Source organism: Panulirus ornatus, chromosome 56 (genome assembly GCF_036320965.1).
Source record: "Panulirus ornatus isolate Po-2019 chromosome 56, ASM3632096v1, whole genome shotgun sequence".
NCBI classification, from domain to species: Eukaryota; Metazoa; Arthropoda; class Malacostraca; order Decapoda; family Palinuridae; genus Panulirus; species Panulirus ornatus.
The window spans coordinates 27,346,079-27,367,054 of NC_092279.1; the positions used below are offsets into that span (position 1 = coordinate 27,346,079).

At 40.0% G+C, this 20,976-nt stretch overlaps 1 protein-coding gene across 1 annotated transcript in view; it reads right to left on the minus strand.

Annotated features, from left to right (window-relative positions):
• Nucleotides 1–20,976, minus strand: part of LOC139766039 (spatacsin) — a 526,943-nt gene that overhangs the window by 284,074 nt on the left and 221,893 nt on the right. The window contains exons 15-16 of the mRNA XM_071694164.1: nt 7,171–7,341; nt 1,219–1,372 (exon numbers count right to left, since the gene is read on the minus strand). Coding sequence (XP_071550265.1) covers nt 1,219–1,372; nt 7,171–7,341 — 325 coding nt within the window. The remainder of the gene's footprint in view (nt 1–1,218; nt 1,373–7,170; nt 7,342–20,976) is intronic.

Consider the following 20,976-nt stretch of genomic DNA (forward strand, 5'->3'; position numbering starts at 1 on the left):
GGAAAGATGGCAAGAGTACTGAGGACGATTGAATGATGATGGAATGGTTTCGACAGCGTCGGAATGATGGAGTGGACTTGTCAGTTAGCATGATAATGGACCAGGCTAAGTTGTTCCATAAAGAACTTAAACTACAACATGAGCATGACTACAGTGAAAAACGGCTTCAAAGATTCAAGAAGAGTCATGTAATTTCCATGAATAAAGTGTGCGGAGAAAAGCGGTCTGCAAACCATGAAGGAGCTGCTGAGTATGTTGAAGAATTTGTGAAACTCGTAGCTAATGAGCACCTCAGTCCTGAGCAGGTGTATAATGCAGACGAAAATGCAAATGCATCACTCTGGCGATGCACACCTAGGAAAACACTAACAACAGAGGATGAAAAGACCCCACAGGATTCAAACAATCTAAGGACAGACTTACCATCTTAGGGTGATCAAACACTTAATATTTGTTAATTTAAATTTCTAGCAGTTCATGGTATACCTTAGACACATGGGAGATGTATACTTAGTGGGTTAGAGGTGTGTTGATGAATCATTATCATACGACCACAGTTGGTTCAGCAAAATGGTTAATCTGGTAAGGCTTTGGAACCACGAGTGCTGGAAAATTGGGGGTGCACCTGTACTAAAATCTGCAAAAAACCTTGGAATACTCAAAAAATTGCCAAGAAATGGAAAATGCTTTGACATACTGGCTGACTAAATAGAAACAGCAGGCAAGAAATTACAGATACCTTTGTTATGATTTTTCATGTTTTTTAGCTACCTTAAACATAATGGTTTGGCACATGCCATTCAGGTCCTGCCAAATGGTAAAAGATATTTGGAGAGTAAGAAATGCCTTAATAACATACTTTTGTATCAAAAAATTATAAATGATATGCATTAAATAAAGAATGCATATTAGAATTACATGCAATAAATTATAACAGTAATGCAATAGGATTTTATTTTACCAAAACACTTTAAAGAAATCCTCCCCTCTTGTTTTTTTTCTTAATTTTCCAAAAGAAGGAACAGAGAAGGGGGCCAGGTGAGGATATTCCCTCAGAGGCCCAGTCCTCTGTTCTTAACGCTACCTTGCTAATGCGGGAAATGGCGAATAGTTTGAAAGAAAAAAAAGAAAGATTTTAAAGAAATATCAATAACTGTGAATCTTCAAATCATGGCATTCAGAGTAACCTCTACTAAAGTTCCAAAGACAAAGACTTACCAGAAATGCAGAAGCCAGGACTATTCTGAGATGGTCAACCTCCATACCCATCATGAGCAATAAAGAAATGCTGGCAGAACAAACAGTGCGATTTGGCCAATTACTTAATGCAAAACCATAGACTTTATTCTTGAGTTCATCAAAACTTTGTGAACTGAAATTAAAGCGTTCATAACATTAGACACCAAAAATTTCTCAATATATCTATATTCTTTCTGAATGAATGAAGTAATATGGGGATTAAAATTCTGTCAATATCCATCAAATGGCCACTAACAATACTTCAAGATCAAATCTCTTTCATATATATATATATATATATATATATATATATATATATATATATATATATATATATATATATATATATGAAAGAGAGACTTTTGGATGTTAATGTGCTGAGAGGTGCAACTGGAGGGATGTCTGATCATTATCTTGTGGAGGCTAAGGTGAGGATTTGTAAGGGTTTTCAGAAAAGAAGAGTGAATGTTGGGGTGAAGAGGGTGGTGAGAGTAAGTGAGCTTGGGAAGGAGACTTGTGTGAGGAAGTACCAGGAGAGACTGAGTACAGAATGGAAAAAGGTGAGAACAATGGAAGTAAGGGGAGTGGGGGAGGAATGGGATGTATTTAGGGAATCAGTGATGGATTGTGCAAAAGATGCTTGTGGCATGAGAAGAGTGGGAGGTGGGTTGATTAGAAAGGGTTGTGAGTGGTCAGATGAAGAAGTAAGATTATTAGTGAAAGAGAAGAGAGAGGCATTTGGACGATTTTTGCAGGGAAAAAATGCAATTGAGTGGGAGATGTATAAAAGAAAGAGACAGGAGGTCAAGAGAAAGGTTCAAGAGGTGAAAAAGAGGGCAAATGAGAGTTGGGGTGAGAGAGTATCATTAAATTTTAGGGAGAATAAAAAGATGTTCTGGTAGGAGGTAAATAAAGTGCGTAAGACAAGGGAGCAAATGGGAACTTCAGTGAAGGGCGCAAATGGGGAGGTGATAACAAGTAGTGGTGATGTGAGGAGATGGAGTGAGTATTTTGAAGGTTTGTTGAATGTGTTTGATGATAGAGTGGCAGATATAGGGTGTTTTGGTCGAGGTGGTGTGCAAAGTGAGAGGGTTAGGGAAAATGATTTGGTAAACAGAGAAGAGGTAGTAAAAGCTTTGCGGAATATGAAAGCCGGCAAGGCAGCAGGTTTGGATGGTATTGCAGTGGAATTTATTAAAAAAGGGGGTGACTGTATTATTGGTTGGTAAGATTATTTAATGTATGTATGACTTATGGTGAGGTGCCTGAGGATTGGCGGAATGCGTGCATAGTGCCATTGTACAAAGGCAAAGGGGATAAGAGTGAGTGCTCAAATTACAGAGGTATAAGTTTGTTGAGTATTCCTGGCAAATGATATGGGAGGGTATTGATTGAGAGGGTGAAGGCATGTACAGAGCATCAGATTGGGGAAGAGCAGTGTGGTTTCAGAAGTGGTAGAGGATGTGTGGATCAGGTGTTTGCTTTGAAGAATGTATGTGAGAAATACTTAGAAAAGCAAATGGATTTGTATGTAGCATTTATGGATCTGGAGAAGGCATATGATAGAGTTGATAGAGATGCTCTGTGGAAGGTATTAAGAATATATGGTGTGGGAGGCAAGTTGTTAGAAGCAGTGAAAAGTTTTTATCGAGGATGTAAGGCATGTGTACGTGTAGGAAGAGAGGAAAGTGATTGGTTCTCAGTGATTGTTGGTTTGCGGCAGGGGTGTGTGATGTCTCCATGGTTGTTTAATTTGTTTATGGATGGGGTTGTTAGGGAGGTGAATGCAAGAGTTTTGGAAAGAGGGGCAAGTATGAAGTCTGTTGTGGATGAGAGAGCTTGGGAAGTGAGTCAGTTGTTGTTCGCTGATGATACAGCGCTGGTGGCTGATTCATGTGAGAAACTGTAGAAGCTGATGACTGAGTTTGGTAAAGTGTGTGAAAGAAGACAGTTAAGAGTAAATGTGAATAAGAGCAAGGTTATTAGGTACAGTAGGGTTGAAGGTCAAGTCAATTGGGAGGTAAGTTTGAATGGAGAAAAACTGGAGGAAGTAAAGTGTTTTAGATATCTGGGAGTGGATCTGGCAGCGGATGGAACCATGGAAGCGGAAGTGGATCATATAGTGGGGGAGGGGGTGAAAATCCTGGGAGCCTTGAAGAATGTGTGGAAGTTGAGAACATTATCTCGAAAAGCAAAAATGGGTATGTTTGAAGGAATAGAGGTTCCAACAATGTTGTATGGTTGCGAGGCGTGGGCTATGGATAGAGTTGTGCACAGGATGATGGATGTGCTGGAAATGAGATGTTTGAGGACAATGTGTGGTGTGAGGTGGTTTGATCGAGTAAGTAACGTAAGGGTAAGAGATAGGTGTGGAAATAAAAAGAGCGTGGTTGAGAGAGCAGAAGAGGGTGTTTTGAAATGATTTGGTCACATGGAGAGAATGAGTTGGGAAAGATTGACCAAGAGGATATATGTGTCGGAGGTGGAGGGAACGAGGAGAAGTGGGAGACCAAATTGGAGGAGGAAAGAAGGAGTGAAAAAGATTTTGTGTGATCGGGGCCTGAACATGCAGGAGGGTGAAAGGAGGGCAAGGAATAGAGTGGATTGGATCGATGTGGTATACCGGGGTTGACGTGCTGTCAGTGGATTGAATCAGGGCATGTGAAGCGTCTGGGGTAAACCATGGAAAGCTGTGTAGGTATGTATATTTGCGTGTGCGGACGTATGTATATACATGTGTATGGGGGTGGGTTGGGCCATTTCTTTCGTCCATTTCCTTGCCCTACCTCGCAAACGCAGGAGACAGCAGCAAAAAAAAAGAAAAAAAAAAAAATATATATATATATATATATATATATATACACATTTACCATCAATTCTTACTGAATATATGTTACTAATCAATAAAGTACAGTAAGTACAGTGTACAATGTATGTTATATATTCCTTCAAATCCTAACCACATACCTACAATGTACTTTACTTCCAATGTACTTTGTAATCATAAACTTTTTTTTTTTTTCTTTTTTTTTTGCTTTGTCGCTGTCTCCCGCGTTTGCGAGGTAGCGCAAGGAAACAGACGAAAGAAATGGCCCAACCCTGCCCCATACACATGCCTTGATTCAATCCACTGACAGCACGTCAACCCCGGTATACCACATCGTTCCAATTCACTCTATTCTTTGCCCTCCTTTCACCCTCCTGCATGTTCAGGCCCCGATCACACAAAATCTTTTTCACTCCATCTTTCCACCTCCAATTTGGTCTCCCTCTTCTCCTCGTTCCCTCCACCTCCGACATGTATATCCTCTTGGTCAATCTTTCCTCACTCATTCTCTCCATGTGACCAAACCATTTCAAAACACCCTCTTCTGCTCTCTCAAGCACGCTCTTTTTATTTCCACACATCTCTCTTACCCTTACGTTACTTACTCGATCAAACCACCTCACACCACACATTGTCCTCAAACATCTCATTTCCAGCACATCCATCCTCCTGCGCACAACTCTATCCATAGTCCACGCCTCGCAACCATACAACATTGTTGGAACCACTATTCCTTCAAACATACCCATTTTTGCTTTCCGAGATAATGTTCTTGACTTCAACACATTCTTCAAGGCTGCCAGGATTTTCGCCCCCTCCCCCATCCTATGATCCACTTCCGCTTCCATGGTTCCATCCACTGCCAGATCCACTCCCAGATATCTAAAACACTTTACTTCCTCCAGTTTTTCTCCATTCAAACTTACCTCCCAATTGACTTGACCCTCAACCCTACTGTACCTAATAACCTTGCTCTTATTCACATTTACTCTTAACTTTCTTCTTTCACACACTTTACCAAACTCAGTCACCAGCTTCTGCAGTTTCTCACATGAATCAGCCACCAGCGCTGTATCATCAGCGAACAACAACTGACTCACTTCCCAAGCTCTCTCATCCACAACAGACTTCATACTTGCCCCTCTTTCCAAAACTCTTGCATTCACCTCCCTAACAACCCCATCCATACACAAATTAAACAACCATGGAGACATCACACACCCCTGCCGCAAACCTACATTCACTGAGAACCAATCACTTTCCTCTCTTCCTACACGTACACATGCCTTACATCCTCGATAAAAACTTTTCACTGCTTCTAACAAGTTGCCTCCCACACCATATATTCTTAATACCTTCCACAGAGCATCTCTATCAACTCTATCATATGCCTTTTCCAGATCCATAAATGCTACATACAAATCCATTTGCTTTTCTAAGTATTTCTCACATACATTCTTCAAAGCAAACACCTGATCCACACATCCTCTACCACTTCTGAAACCACACTGCTCTTCCCCAATCTGATGCTCTGTACATGCCTTCACCCTCTCAATCAATACCCTCCCATATCATTTGCCAGGAATACTCAACAAACTTATACCTCTGTAATTTGAGCACTCACTCTTATCCCCTTTGCCTTTGTACAATGGCACTATGCACGCATTCCGCCAATCCTCAGGCACCTCACCATGAGTCATACATACATTAAATAACCTTACCAACCAGTCAACAATACAGTCACCCCCTTTTTTAATAAATTCCACTGCAATACCATCCAAACCTGCTGCCTTGCCGGCTTTCATCTTCCGCAAAGCTTTTACTACCTCTTCTCTGTTTACCAAATCATTTTCCCTAACCCTCGCACTTTGCACACCACCTCGACCAAAACACCCTATATCTGCCACTCTATCATCAAACACATTCAACAAACCTTCAAAATACTCACTCCATCTCCTTCTCACATCACCACTACTTGTTATCACCTCTCCATTTGCGCCCTTCACTGAAGTTCCCATTTGCTCCCTTGTCTTACGCACTTTATTTACCTCCTTCCAGAACATCTTTTTATTCTCCCTAAAATTTAATGATACTCTCTCACCCCAACTCTCATTTGCCCTTTTTTTCACCTCTTGCACCTTTCTCTTGACCTCCTGTCTCTTTCTTTTATACGTCTCCCACTCAATTTCATTTTTTCCCTGCAAAAATCGTCCAAATGCCTCTCTCTTCTCTTTCACTAATACTCTTACTTCTTCATCCCACCACTCACTACCCTTTCTAATCAACCCACCTCCCACTCTTCTCATGCCACAAGCATCTTTTGCGCAATCCATCACTGATTCCCTAAATACATCCCATTCCTCCCCCACTCCCCTTACTTCCATTGTTCTCACCTTTTTCCATTCTGTACTCAGTCTCTCCTGGTACTTCCTCACACAAGTCTCCTTCCCAAGCTCACTTACTCTCACCACCCTCTTCACCCCAACATTCACTCTTCTTTTCTGAAAACCCATACAAATCTTCACCTTAGCCTCCACAAGATAATGATCAGACATCCCTCCAGTTGCACCTCTCAGCACATTAACATCCAAAAGTCTCTCTTTTGCGCACCTGTCAATTAACACTTACCATTACAAAAATTATGACCCCCATTAAAAATGATGATATTCCATATTCATATCTACATGCCATCCAAAATTTACATTCTCTCATTCAACCTTCCACTAGTTCCTACACAAGTTCTAATATGCTCATAAAATATTTTACATGTAAATGTACAAATTCATAAATTTCACTTCCCTATCTTGTTTCTCTGTAATGTGAATGGAGGGAACACAAAAAATTATAATGAAATATAAGTAAAAGAAAAATTCAACAAGAGGTGAAAATTACATACATTTCCACAAATAATCTTGGTGTTATGTCTTTCAGCAGTAGTAAGCCTTGCAATTTCCATTGAAATTAATTTTTTTACTGAATCTTTATAAGGCAGTTGAAAGTACAACAATATTAATTAGCCTTTAAACTTTATCCATGAAAATTTCATACAGAGCACTGGCAGTTATGCTACAGAACTAGGAAGAAGTGATAGAGAGAATAATTACATTTTCTTTTTCTTGTTTACATGAATGCTGGCCAATATTGCAGCACAGGCATATGTGGGTCGACCTTCATGAAGATAATATAAATACCCCAAGGAATGCTGGATACCATGTTTTTTCATCATTTCTTCATCATTAATACTAATAAGTTCTGCATTTTCATCATATCCATATCTGCCGATAAAATACAAACATTGAAAAATTAACATTTGAAATATCAATTTTCATAAATCAAGTATCATTTGACAAACTATATCCAGAATCTTCTTGCTATATCAGTATAAACAAAATATTTCAACATTACATTTTAACCAACAGAGTGAAGTAAGGTTCTATGTGTATATTACCTTTTCTTTTCTAACCTCAGATAAGGTGAGCTGGAGATTATGGGCTTTTGCTATCTATCTATGCCTTGTTAGATTAGATAAATGGATTACTAATCTTAATAGCATCACTACTAATACTCACAATTACTTTATAGCAGATGTTAACCAACCAATGCTATAATGGGTAGTAGGATATCAAGTTTACCCCTTAAAGGATTGAGACATCCCTACCCTATGAAAGCCTTTAGCATTGGGGCTGGAACCCCAGTCCTGAATATCTAATTCCTATGAAAAGCATGCTTATTTGCAATTAATCTACTCCTTGTATATGAAAAGAAGTAAAGACAGATAGATATAGATAAATGGATAAACAGACAAGACAGATAGATAAATGGACAGACATAGATAAGCTGAATGACTGGCGGATGAGAACAGACAGATAGGCAAAGATAAACAGATAAAGACACATAGGTAAACGGAAACAGACAGATAGGTAAAGACAGATAGATAACAAATTGAAAAACAGACAGACATGTAGATAGATGAAAGACAGACAAACAGATACAGAGACAGATAGATGGAATGCATGGCAAACAGACAGACAGGAAGACGAAGTTAGGTAGATTGTTGTAATGTAACAATTCCCTTCACAAATCAGTGCTGCTATCACCTTGTGTCATTCATAGCCTACCTTACAATATATTTTATGATGACTCTGCCAAAGTTGGGGCAGGTTGGTGGTCATATATCCTCAGCTTTCACCTACTTACAGCTCAAAAGAGCATCCCTCAGGTTCAAAATGTTCTGTGTTAAGCCTGATACCAAGACAAGGACTATGGGATAACTATACACTAAAGAGGTAACTGGTTAACTGGGTGGAAACCCCTTCCTAAGTAACTATAATACAAAAGGCCTCAAAAAACAAGGTTATACAGATGGATATCTTGCTAATCAATTTCACTGGAGTGTCCACAAAAGTCCTTGTCTGCCTCCCTATACATTTTCAAAGCCAATGTCACACTTTCATTTTAGTAATTTGTCATTTTCCTTTTGCCTTGATTACCATCTGCAGACATCTGTGCACTGAACTGGCAAGGTTTCTGAAGTATTCTAAGACCATGTTTTGGGTATATAAGGTTTTGATCTGAGTAAGGCAAAGTGCTGATGAGTTGTTACAGGAAGCAGCCACATGATCATGCATTCTGAGCACCCATGCCCCTAGAAACCCCAAGTGTAACCACATTTTCTTGCTTCCAGGTTAGAATTTGAGCTTTCTCCTCCTCGGACAGGTAAGAGCCAACCATCTTGAAGTACACATGAAAGAATACAGCAACCACAAGGAAAATGCCCAAAATGAAGTGGTAACCAAACAAGAATAGTAAAAATAACATCCTTCCCTAAAGATAGCCTGAAGTAAATCTAGGTGGGTTGTTGGTACTCACACCAGTAGAATCACTAGTCTCAATGACTACACGTATGATGATATCACTGAGAGTGTCATATGCTTGTACCCACAGTAAACTTTAGTAGTGTATCTCCTTTGAAAATTCATGGGGGTACAATTTTTTTGCAGACACTGTAATTATGGATTCATTAGGCACAGCACTATAAGGGAAAGTGGATGTTAATAAAATAACAGTAGAAAATTTTTGCCCTAATTTTTGACTCACTAGTAGCATGGGGTTGACTATGTATGATGTCATCCATTGATAAAGAGATACACTAATACTTTTTCAGAAGTACGTGGATTACTAACTCATCTACAAACAATGTGAAACATATTTCTTGTTTAAAGTTATACCGAAGAATCACAAAACAAATATCTGTTACAGTAGCTAAAATGAAAGTATATTTACTGCCTGGTATGCAAAAAAGTCTGAAAATAATCTAGAACTTATTTCAAAGTATATACTGGAAACCATAAGATATGTTTTAGGTTTACAGCAAACACTGTAAAATTCTAATGTGAAACCTCAACTATCAAATAAGTACAGAAACAATTTATTTGTTCCAATATCTTAAGTGCTGGCAAGGCAGCAGGTTTGGATGGTATTGCAGTGGAATTTATTAAAAAAGGGGGTGACTGTATTATTGACTGGTTGGTAAGGTTATTTAATGTATGTATGATTCATGGTGAGGTGCCTAAGGATTGGCGGAATGCGTGCATAGTGCCATTGTACAAAGGCAAAGGGATAAGAGTGAGTGCTCAAATTACAGAGGTATAAGTTTGTTGAGTATTCCTGGTAAATTGTATGGGAGGGTATTGATTGAGAGGGTGAAGGCATGTACAGAGCATCATATTGGGGAAGAGCAGTGTGGTTTCAGAAGTGGTAGAAAAATGTGTGGATCAGGTGTTTGCTTTGAAGAATGTATGTGAGAAATACTTAGAAAAGCAAATGGATTTGTATGTAGCATTTATGGATCTGGAGAAGGCATATGATAGAGTTGATAGAGATGCTCTGTGGAAGGTATTAAGAATATATGGTGTGGGAGGCAAGTTGTTAGAAGCAGTGAAAAGTTTTTATCGAGGATGTAAGGCATGTGTACGTGTAGGAAGAGAGGAAAGTGATTGGTTCTCAGTGAATGTAGGTTTGCGGCAGGGGTGTGTGATGTCTCCATGGTTGTTTTATATGTTTATGGATGGGGTTGTTAGGGAGGTGAATGCAAGAGTTTTGGAAAGAGGGGCAAGTATGCGGTCTGTTGTGGATGAGAGAGCCCGGGGAGTGAGTCAGTTGTTGTTCGCTGATGATACAGTGCTGGTGGCTGATTCATGTGAGAGACTGCAGAAGCTGGTGACTGAGTTTGGTAAAGTGTGTGAAAGAAGAAAGTTAAGAGTAAATGTGAATAAGAGCAAGGTTATTAGGTACAGTAGGGTTGAGGGTCAAGTCAATTGGGAGGTAAGTTTGAATGGAGAAAAACTGGAGGAAGTAAAGTGTTTTAGATATCTGGGAGTGGATCTGGCAGCAGATGTAACCATGGAAGCGGAAGTGAATCATAGGGTGGGGGAGGGGGCGAAAATTCTGGGAGCCTTGAAGAATGTTTGGAAGTCGAGAACATTATCTCGGAAAGCAAAAATGGCTATGTTTGAAGGAATAGTGGTTCTAACAATGTTGTATGGCTGCGAGGCGTTGGCTATGGATAGAGTTGTGCGCAGGAGGGTGGATGTGCTGGAAATGAGATGTTTGAGGACAATATGTGGTGTGAGGTGGTTTCATCGAGTAAGTAATGAAAGGGTAAGAGAGATGTGTGGAAATATAAAGAGTGTGGTTGAGAGAGCAGAAGAGGGTGTTTTGAAATGGTTTGGTCACATGGACAGAATGAGTGAGGAAAGATTGACGAAGAGGATATATATGTCAGAGGTGGAGGGAACGAGGAGAAGTGGGAGACCAAATTGGAGGTGGAAAGATGGAGTGAAAAAGATTTTGAGTGATCGGGGCTTGAACATGCAGGAGGGTGAAACGCGTGCAAGGAATAGAGTGAATTGGAACGATGTGGTATACCGGGGTCGACGTGCTGTCAATGGATTGAACCAGGGCATGTGAAGCATCTGGGGTAAACCATGGAAAGTTCTGTGGGGCCTGGATGTGGAAAGGGAGCTGTGGTTTCGGTGCATTATTACATGACAGTTAGAGACTGAGTGTGAACGAATGGGGCCTTTGTTGTCTTTTCCTAGTGCTACCTCGCACACATGAGGGGGGAGGGGGTTGTTATTTCATGTGTGGCAGGGTGGCGATGGGAATAAATAAAGGCAGACAGTATGAATTATGTACATGTGTATATATGTACATGTCTGTGTGTGTATATATATATGTGTACATTGAGATGTATAGGTATGTATATTTGCGTGTGTGGACGTGTATGTATATACATGTGTAAATGGGTGGGTTGGGCCATTCTTTTATCTGTTTCCTTGCGCTACCTCGCTAACGTGGGAGACAGCGACAAAGCAAAATAAATAATAAATAAAATCTTAAGTGCATATGGTGCACATACCTATAATTCATCTTTCAGACTAAAAGTAAGAGTCAATATCACTAGATTGATCTCTATTAATCTTAAACCTCCTTCACCAAGAAATCAGTCATCACACAATGGTGACAACAGTTAGCCTAAGGACCAGAGGAGAAGAAGTCAGGTCTATCCTTTTAATAAAGTATAAAATTTTGGGTATAATGCATTAACCAAAGAAAAGGCATACATCAAGTGACTGCACTCACAGAGCTTAAGACCAGACAACAGGGAACTTCAGAGTTTCGACAAGTGAAAGGAACTGTTTGCTATGCAAAGTCAGTGGCAATCTCTTACAAATACACAAGAAAATTATATATTTTGCAGTTCTTGTGGAAGTGAGGACCAGGGAGAAGTGGAGGTGTGATGTAAGGAAGAATGGGGAAGTAAAAGTGTTGGCAAGCGAGATGATGAATCAGGAAGAGTAAAGGAGTATCAGAGAAGGGTAACAGAATACTACAATGAAAGTGCCATAAATGTAGAGATGCAATCATGTGTGAATGACGTGTTTAAAATGTGAAGAAAGACTGTTGGAGATTGTAGAATTAGTAGTTGGACACAAGGTTGGGAGATATAAGAACAAAAGGATAAATGCATGGTGAATGGATGAGATTAGAAGAGCTATGGAAGAGAAGAAAAAGGCATGCAGAGGAATGTACTAGCGGCTGTTCAACAAAGAAGAAGGGAAGAATATATGTCAGAAGTATTTAAAGAAAAAACTGAATGTTAAGAAAGAGTAGACAAAGATTTTGGAAGAAATTGAGAGAAAAGTATTGGGAAAATAAGAAACTGTACTGGAAGGAGGTGAAAAAAGAAAGGTGGATACCAGGGCAGAAATGTAAATGTGAAGAGTTAGGAAGGGGAGTTCCCAATTCAAAAGGAGAAAGTGAAAGGAAGATGGAAAGAATATTCTGAAGAACTGATGAAGGTAGGTGAAGGTGAGGCAGCAGCTGCTACATAAATGGGTGTAGACAATAGACAGAAAAGGATACATGTGCATGGGTTTATAGCATGAAGCGAGGTCAAATGGGAGGTAATCAGGTTGAAGGTAAGAAAGGCAACTGGAGTGGTTGAGAATATGGCTGAAAAGTTGAAGTTTGGAGGAGAAAGTGTGAGAGGTATATAATCTAGCATGGAAGCAATAGGTTGTGCCTGGGTGAAAGCTATCACTGTTCCTTCATTCAAAGGAAAATGTGCAAAGGATGTATGCAGCAATTATAGGGGAATACATCTGTTACGTATATGTACTTTACTGTGGTTTTCTGCATTAATGAGGTAGTACTAGGAAGAGGTGAAGAAAGGCAGAATTCATTCACACCCAATCTCTGGCTGTTATGTGCAATGCATTGAAACCACAGGCCCCTATCCAAAACAAGGCCCCACAGACCTTTCCATGGTTACACCCAGCCACTTCAAATATGTGGTTCAGTCCACTAACAGCATGCTGACCCCATTATGTTCAAATTAACTCAGTCTTATCCACAACTTTCACTCTCCTGCATTTTCAGGTCCAGATCACTCAAAAATCATTTTCACTCCATCCTTCCATCTCAAATTTGGTCTCCCCATTCTCCTTTTCCTTTCTACTTCTGAGTCATATATTCTGTTTGTCAACCTCTCCACACTCATTCTCTCCATATGTCCAAACCATTTCAGCACTCCTTCTTCAGCTCTCTCAACCACACTCTTATCACACCTCTCTCTCTTGTCCTTTCACTACTTATTCATTCAACCCACCTCACACCACAAAATGACCTTGAACATTTCACATCCAACACATACATCCTACCCTGTACATCCTCATCTATAACACGTCTCACATCCATGCAACAGTGTTGGTACTACTTTAACCTCAAACATACCCTTTTTCACCCTTCCAGATAACAACCTCTCCTTCCACACATTCGTCAATGTCAATGCTCCCAAAGCCTATACCTCTTCAACCACCATATGATTCACTTTTCCTTCTATGGTTCCATTTGCTGACACACCCACTCCCAAGCATCTAAAACACTTCACTTCCTCCAAATTTTCACCATTCAAACTCACACTCCAACTAACTTATCCCTCACCCCTGCTAAATCAAATAATCTTACTTTTATTCATATGCACCTTCAACTTTCTCCTTTTACAGACTCTTCCAAACTCAGTCACCCACTTCTGTGGTTTCTCACTCAAATCTTTCACTAATGCTAAGTCATCAGCAAACAACAACTGACTCGCTTCCCAGGCCCAAAGCCCACCCCCCCCCCCATTCCTCTATGGACTACATATTTGTCCCTCCCTCCAAGACTCTTTTATTTACCTCCTTCACCATAGTTACATTACACACCCCTGCCGCAGACCAATCTTCACCTGGAACCACTCACTTTCCTCTCTTCCTACCCGTACGTATGCCTTACACCCTTGATAAAAAATTCTCACTGATCCTATCAGCTTTTCTCACACACCATATATTCATAAGACCGAAACAAGGCAGCTCTATCAATCTATTACAAGCTTTCTCCAGATCCACAAATGTCACATAACAATCCTTCTGCCGCTTTAGAGCAAACACCTGAGCTACACATCCTCTACCACTTCTGAACCCACATTGTTCCTCCCCAATCTGGTGCTTTGTACATGCCTCAACCCTCTCAATCACTGATCTCCTATACAACTTACCAGGTATACTTAACAAACTTACATCTATGTAGTTTGAACACTACTTTTGTCATCCTTTCCACAGTACAAGCATTTCCCCATTCTTCAGTCACCTCACCATGATCCATACATACACTTAAAATCATAACTAAACAATAAACAACAGTCACCCACTTTCTCAATACACAGATATCTAATGTTACTGACACCTAAAAGACCCAGGTGGTACACTGATGCTCCTCCCTTCTCTAATTTCTGTTGAGACTTTGACTTTCTGAATAATGGTAAGCATGATATGCTTCCTCTCCACAATATGTTATGCAGCACTATCACTCATACACTTTTTTGTTTTTGATATCATTACAAGGACAGATTTCATGAACATGTATTCAGACAGCAACAACAGTCATAATGGCAATGTATTCAGATAGCAACAACAGTCATAAGGGCAATGATAGTGCAAGATGAAAATAATCTTGAATGCACTGGACCATGGATTATGGGAGTTAATGGATTCCAAAGGCAAAGCTTTTCAGAATTCTGACTGCATGAGATGACTCAGTTTGTAAAGCCTATCAACCTCCTCATGCCTCAATATGGATATTCAAGAAAACTCAGTAATGCTTACAGATGGATATTTAAGCATCAAATTTCGTTCCTCAGCCTCAAGGCCATGTACTAAGCCTGGGTGGTGGCTGAGGTGGCACTTCATGATAATTCCTCCTCACACAGTATGGCATCCTCCTGACATGCCAAGTAGAGCACATTTTTGAGAATATTTTAAGAAGAAATTTGTCCAGCTTTTAAAAAGACAATCTAGCAGGTGATACTAAATTTATAACAATGATGATCTGTCTTTGAAATGTCTGGAGAGTGATTTTATGGACACTGACTCTTTCAGCATCAAATCTAACTAAGATGGCAAAACAAGGTTCTCTAGCAGAGTTTAGGTAGTGTTACCAGTGCCTGCCTGATCTTGACAAAACTACGTCTGACTGGTGTGGTTGGTGATTTTATCAAATTTTCTAGTTTGCTGCTATGACAAAAGTATCAGTTTATAATACTGATTACAGTAATATGAAAACTACTAGATAAGATATATGCAGCGACAACTCACTTAGCACAGTTCTTATGCTTACACTTTTTGGGGCATTAAGCTGAAACATCAAAAAAAATTTCTATTCATTATAACAGTGAAAGTGGATGATGAAATATACTTCTGGAGTGAGTTTTTCCATTATCATGAATATTCTTCAAAATTTCTAAAGTCAAAAACACTTTCTAAAGAACTTAAAAAAACATGAATTTTGAGGGCTGAAAAACACAACCTACTGGAATGTTAGGGGGTTAACTATCACTATGGTAGTGTTCTGAGAGGTTTAGTATGATTAAACTCCGAAAATTCAAAAACTAGTATGAATTACTGACTGAACTCAAATTCTTTAAACTGATGAGTTGCTGAAGACCATTACTGAAAATAATTTTTTGTTGCCGAAAATTCCAGAAGTCTAATCTAAAAATTTTTAGGAAAAAGCCAATAAAATAAAACACTCCAGAATCTTCATTAATAATCATAAAAATATGAAGTACCGTATGAAGGAGTGTCAAAACATCTGCACCATCAAAAGATTCTTGTGGAATTCAAAACCACATTCTGCCTTAGTCAGCAGCTGTCTGCAATATAAACAACAGACTGGTAACTGACAAATTTTAAAATACACCCAGGATTTTAGCTCCCTCCCCTACAGCACAATCCACTGCCATGTCAACTTCCACGTAACCAAAGTTTTCCACTTCCTCCATGAAACCTTACTCTCAAACTCGTTCTTACCCTCTGCAGTACCTCACCGCTTTACCTTTGTTCACATTCATTCCTGACTATCTCATTTCATGCATTTTCCCAAATTCTATCATCAGTTTCTGCAGCTTTTCTCTGAAGTCTACCATCAGAGCCATGTCATAAACACACAGCAGCTGATTCACCTCTCATGTACCTCCATCCCAACACAACGTCCACTTGCCAACGATCCTTTCATTCAACCCCTCATCCATAACCTTTATGCTGACCTAAGCACTGAAAATCATTTACCTTCTTCCTTTCTTGTTCACATACATGATTCACTCCCTGGGTATAAAATTCTTACTGCATTTAGTACCTTTCCATTAACCCTATCTATTCATACCACCTTCCCCATTGCCTATCTGTCAACCCTATCATATGGCTTCTCCAGATCCATAAATTCCACACAAAATTCTCTATCCTGGTTCAACAAATTATCTCTCCTTCTCTAGGTACTTCTCACACACAATCATTATAACAAACACCTGGTTCAAACCTCTTTTTCCACTCCTAAAGCTACACTGGTTCTCCCTATTCTGTTGTTCTGTGTATGTCCCCTCCTTCATAATCACCACTCTCCCATATACTTTACCAAGTTTATTCAAAAGTCTTATAGCTCTGTAATTAGAGCATTCTCTTTAGCCCCTGTTGCCTTTAAATGTAAAAGCCAATATGAAGCCATGTTATAAGTACTTGTGATAAAATGTTATGGAAAAGAAACCATAAAGGGAATGGTGCTAGTTATATCACATGTTTTTCTCCCTCTGCATTGTCAGCGAGTTAGATTGTCGTGGATCAGGTACAGCTGTAGTGCCAATACAAATTAATTTTGTCCAGGAATAACATATATTTGATGGAAAATAGTGATTTCAGAGACTTGCCAGCAATAACTTTGAGTTATAAAAAGGGAAGTACTTTAAAGAACATCTAGGATTATATGTTTATAATTTGTATGTTTAGTTGTAAGAATTATAATGTAGTTGGCTGGCAGGCAATAACCAGGGAAGTATATTATCTATACTACATGCCTGGGTATCAGATGGGTAAATGATGGCTGCGTAGAGCACCAGTACTTTAGTGGGTGTGAAACTGCACACCTCTGGCCTAGGTAGCAGTCTTTTCTTTGCGCCTAACCCACACCTGGACTACTGGCATTCTGTCTACAAACAAACAATCTCTCCTTGTCATAAATAACACTTGACAACACTTAACTCACACAGCTCATTCTTTGTACTAAATTTTCCTGCAGTGAGCACTATGCACTAACCCTGCCATTTGGCAAAATGGCAGGAGTGGTAGCTAGAAGTAGTAGGTAGGAACATTTAGGCAGACCCATTAGGTAGAAACATTAGGTAAAAGTAGGTGGTAGGAGCATTAGGCAATAGTAGTCAGTAGGAACATTAGGTTGGAACCTCCGCAAATACTGTGCCAGAGTTGCCCTCTGCCACTGGCCTGTTAAGGGTGAGGCACTAAAGGTTAAGAAGTGGCACTGGAGTTCTCTAGTTTTGGAGACTATTGCCGTGGCCATCCCCTTGAGGAAGTTCCAGTTGGAACAGGCATCAGAGATATAGACAGATAGAAATATAAATGCATTCTGCCAACCTTCATGTACCTGACTTTCTGCTACGCAATACCCTGACTAACTAATCAACAACAGTGCCACTGACTTTCTTAAGAAACTTAACTGCATGTCATCTACTCCTACCACTCTGCTACACCATCATATGCAAGGCTTTCACTACTTCCTCCCTTTTCAACAAAATTATTTGCCAGGCTGTCTCACTCAGCATGCCATCTCACCCTAAACAACCACATCCACAAACCTATCCTATAACATATTCAAACATCCTTCAAAACATCTCACTGTCTCTTTTTCACCTCTTTTCTGCCTGTTCCCACTTACCAATCTGCTATTATCACCACCTGTTCTCTACCCTTCTTACTATTCATCTTCCAAAACATTTTCCCAATAACAAAATGTTTCAAAATCTTGGTAACAAAAATAAGTGAAATGGAAATTAGGAGTTACAGAGTATCAAAGCACTTATATCAAATAAACCCAAACATATTGAGTGGGCCTGATAACCTAGTTCCAAGATTCTTCAAGAAGGTTAGATGACAAATTATACTTTCTATAATCAGATTGATAATGAAAGTTATCTGGAAATGGCAAATATGATCCCAAAACTTGAAAATATGCAAGCAATACACCTTTAATGACTGCCCAATTATAATTGCCTTGTATCAGTTCTAGGAAAATGTTGAAAAAATGTGAAAAAATTATAATACTGGCGAACAAGAACAGTTTTTTCAACAAAAGATCTTCTCTGACAAATTCAATAGATGTGGTGTACTTCTTTTCGACTCACATTTACATTTCCACTCTTACATCCACCTCTTTCCTTTATTTCCTTGTTCCAGTAAAATTTATCATTTTTCCTGAACTTTTCACTCAACTTTCCTCCAATTCCTTAATCTACCCTTTTTTTTTCACTTTGCTCAATCAGCTTCTTAAAATTCTGCCTACACATTTTATATGTTTTTTTTTTTTTTTTTTTATACTTTGTCGCTGTCTCCCGCGTTTGCGAGGCAGCGCAAGGAAACAGACGAAAGAAATGGCCCAACCCCCCCCCCATACACATGTACATACACACGTCCACACACGCAAATATACATACCTACACACCTTTCCATGGTTTACCCCAGACGCTTCACATGCCCTGATTCACTCCACTGACAGCACGTCAACCCCTGTATACCACATCGCTCCAATTCACTCTATTCCTTGCCCTCCTTACACCCTCCTGCATGTTCAGGCCCCGATCACACAAAATCTTTTTCACTCCATCTTTCCACCTCCAATTTGGTCTCCCTCTTCTCCTCGTTCCCTCCACCTCCGACACATATATCCTCTTGGTCAATCTTTCCTCACTCATTCTCTCCATGTGACCAAACCATTTCAAAACACCCTCTTCTGCTCTCTCAACCACGCTCTTTTTATTTCCACACATCTCTCTTACCCTTACGTTACTTACTCGATCAAACCACCTCACACCACACATTGTCCTCAAACATCTCATTTCCAGCACATCCATCCTCCTGCGCACAACTCTATCCATAGCCCACGCCTCGCAACCATACAACATTGTTGGAACCACTATTCCTTCAAACATACCCATTTTTGCTTTCCGAGATACTGTTCTCGACTTCCACACATTTTTCAAGGCTCCCAAAATTTTCGCCCCCTCCCCCACCCTATGATCCACTTCCGCTTCCATGGTTCCATCCGCTGACAGATCCACTCCCACTAACGCAGGGAACAGAGATTACCATGTATATTTTTTTTTTTTGCTTTGTCGCTGTCTCCCGCGTTTGCGAGGCAGCGCAAGGAAACAGACGAAAGAAATGGCCCAACCCACCCCCATACACATGTATATACATACACGTCCACACACGCAAATATACATACCTACACAGCTTTCCATGGTTTACCCCAGACGCTTCACATGCCCTGATTCAATCCACTGACAGCACGTCAACCCCGGTATACCACATCGATCCAATTCACTCTATTCCTTGCCCTCCTTTCACCCTCCTGCATGTTCAGGCCCAGATCACACAAAATCTTTTTCACTCCATCTTTCCTCCTCCAATTTGGTCTCCCACTTCTCCTTGTTCCCTCCACCTCCGACACATATATCCTCTTGGTCAATCTTTCCTCACTCATTCTCTCCATGTGCCCAAACCATTTCAAAACACCGTCTTCTGCTCTCTCAACCACGCTCTTTTTATTTCCACACATCTCTCTTACCCTTACGTTACTTACTCAATCAAACCACCTCACACCACACATTGTCCTCAAACATCTCATTTCCAGCACATCCACCCTCCTGCGCACAACTCTATCCATAGCCCATGCCTCGCAACCATACAACATTGTTGGAACCACTATTCCTTCAAACATACCCATTTTTGCTTTCCGAGATAATGTTCTCGACTTCCACACATTCTTCAAGGCTGCCAGGATTTTCGCCCCCTCCCCCACCCTATGATCCACTTCCGCTTCCATGGTTCCATCCACTGCCAGATCCACTCCCAGATATCTAAAACACTTTACTTCCTCCAGTTTTTCTCCATTCAAACTTACCTCCCAATTGACTTGACCCTCAACCCTACTGTACCTAATAACCTTGCTCTTATTCACATTTACTCTTAACTTTCCTCTTTCACACACTTTACCAAACTCAGTCACCAGCTTCTGCAGTTTCTCACATGAATCAGCCACCAGCGCTGTATCATCAGCGAACAACAACTGACTCACTTCCCAAGCTCTCTCATCCACAACAGACTTCATACTTGCCCCTCTTTCCAAAACTCTTGCATTCACCTCCCTAACAACCCCATCCATAAACAAATTAAACAATCATGGAGACATCACACACCCCTGCCACAAACCTACATTCACTGAGAACCAATCACTTTCCTCTCTTCCTACACGTACACATGCCTTACATCCTCGATAAAAACTTTTCACTGCTTCTAACAACTTGCCTCCTACACCATATATTCTTAATACCTTCCACAGAGCATCTCTATCAACTCTAGCATATGCCTTCTGCAGATCCATAAATGCTACATACAAATCCATTTGCTTTTCTAAGTATTTCTCACATACATTCTTCAAAGCAAACACCTGATCCACACATCCTACATCCTCTACCACTTCTGAAACCACACTGCTCTTCCCCAATCTGATGCTCTGTACATGCCTTCGCCCTCTCAACCAATACCCTCCCATATAATTTACCAGGAATACTCAACAAACTTATACCTCTGAAATTTGAGCACTCACTCTTATCCCCTTTGCCTTTGTACAATGGCACTATGCACGCATTCCGCCAATCCTCAGGCACCTCACCATGAGTCATACATACATTAAATAACCTTACCAACCAGTCAATAATACAGTCATAAAGAATATATATATTTTAA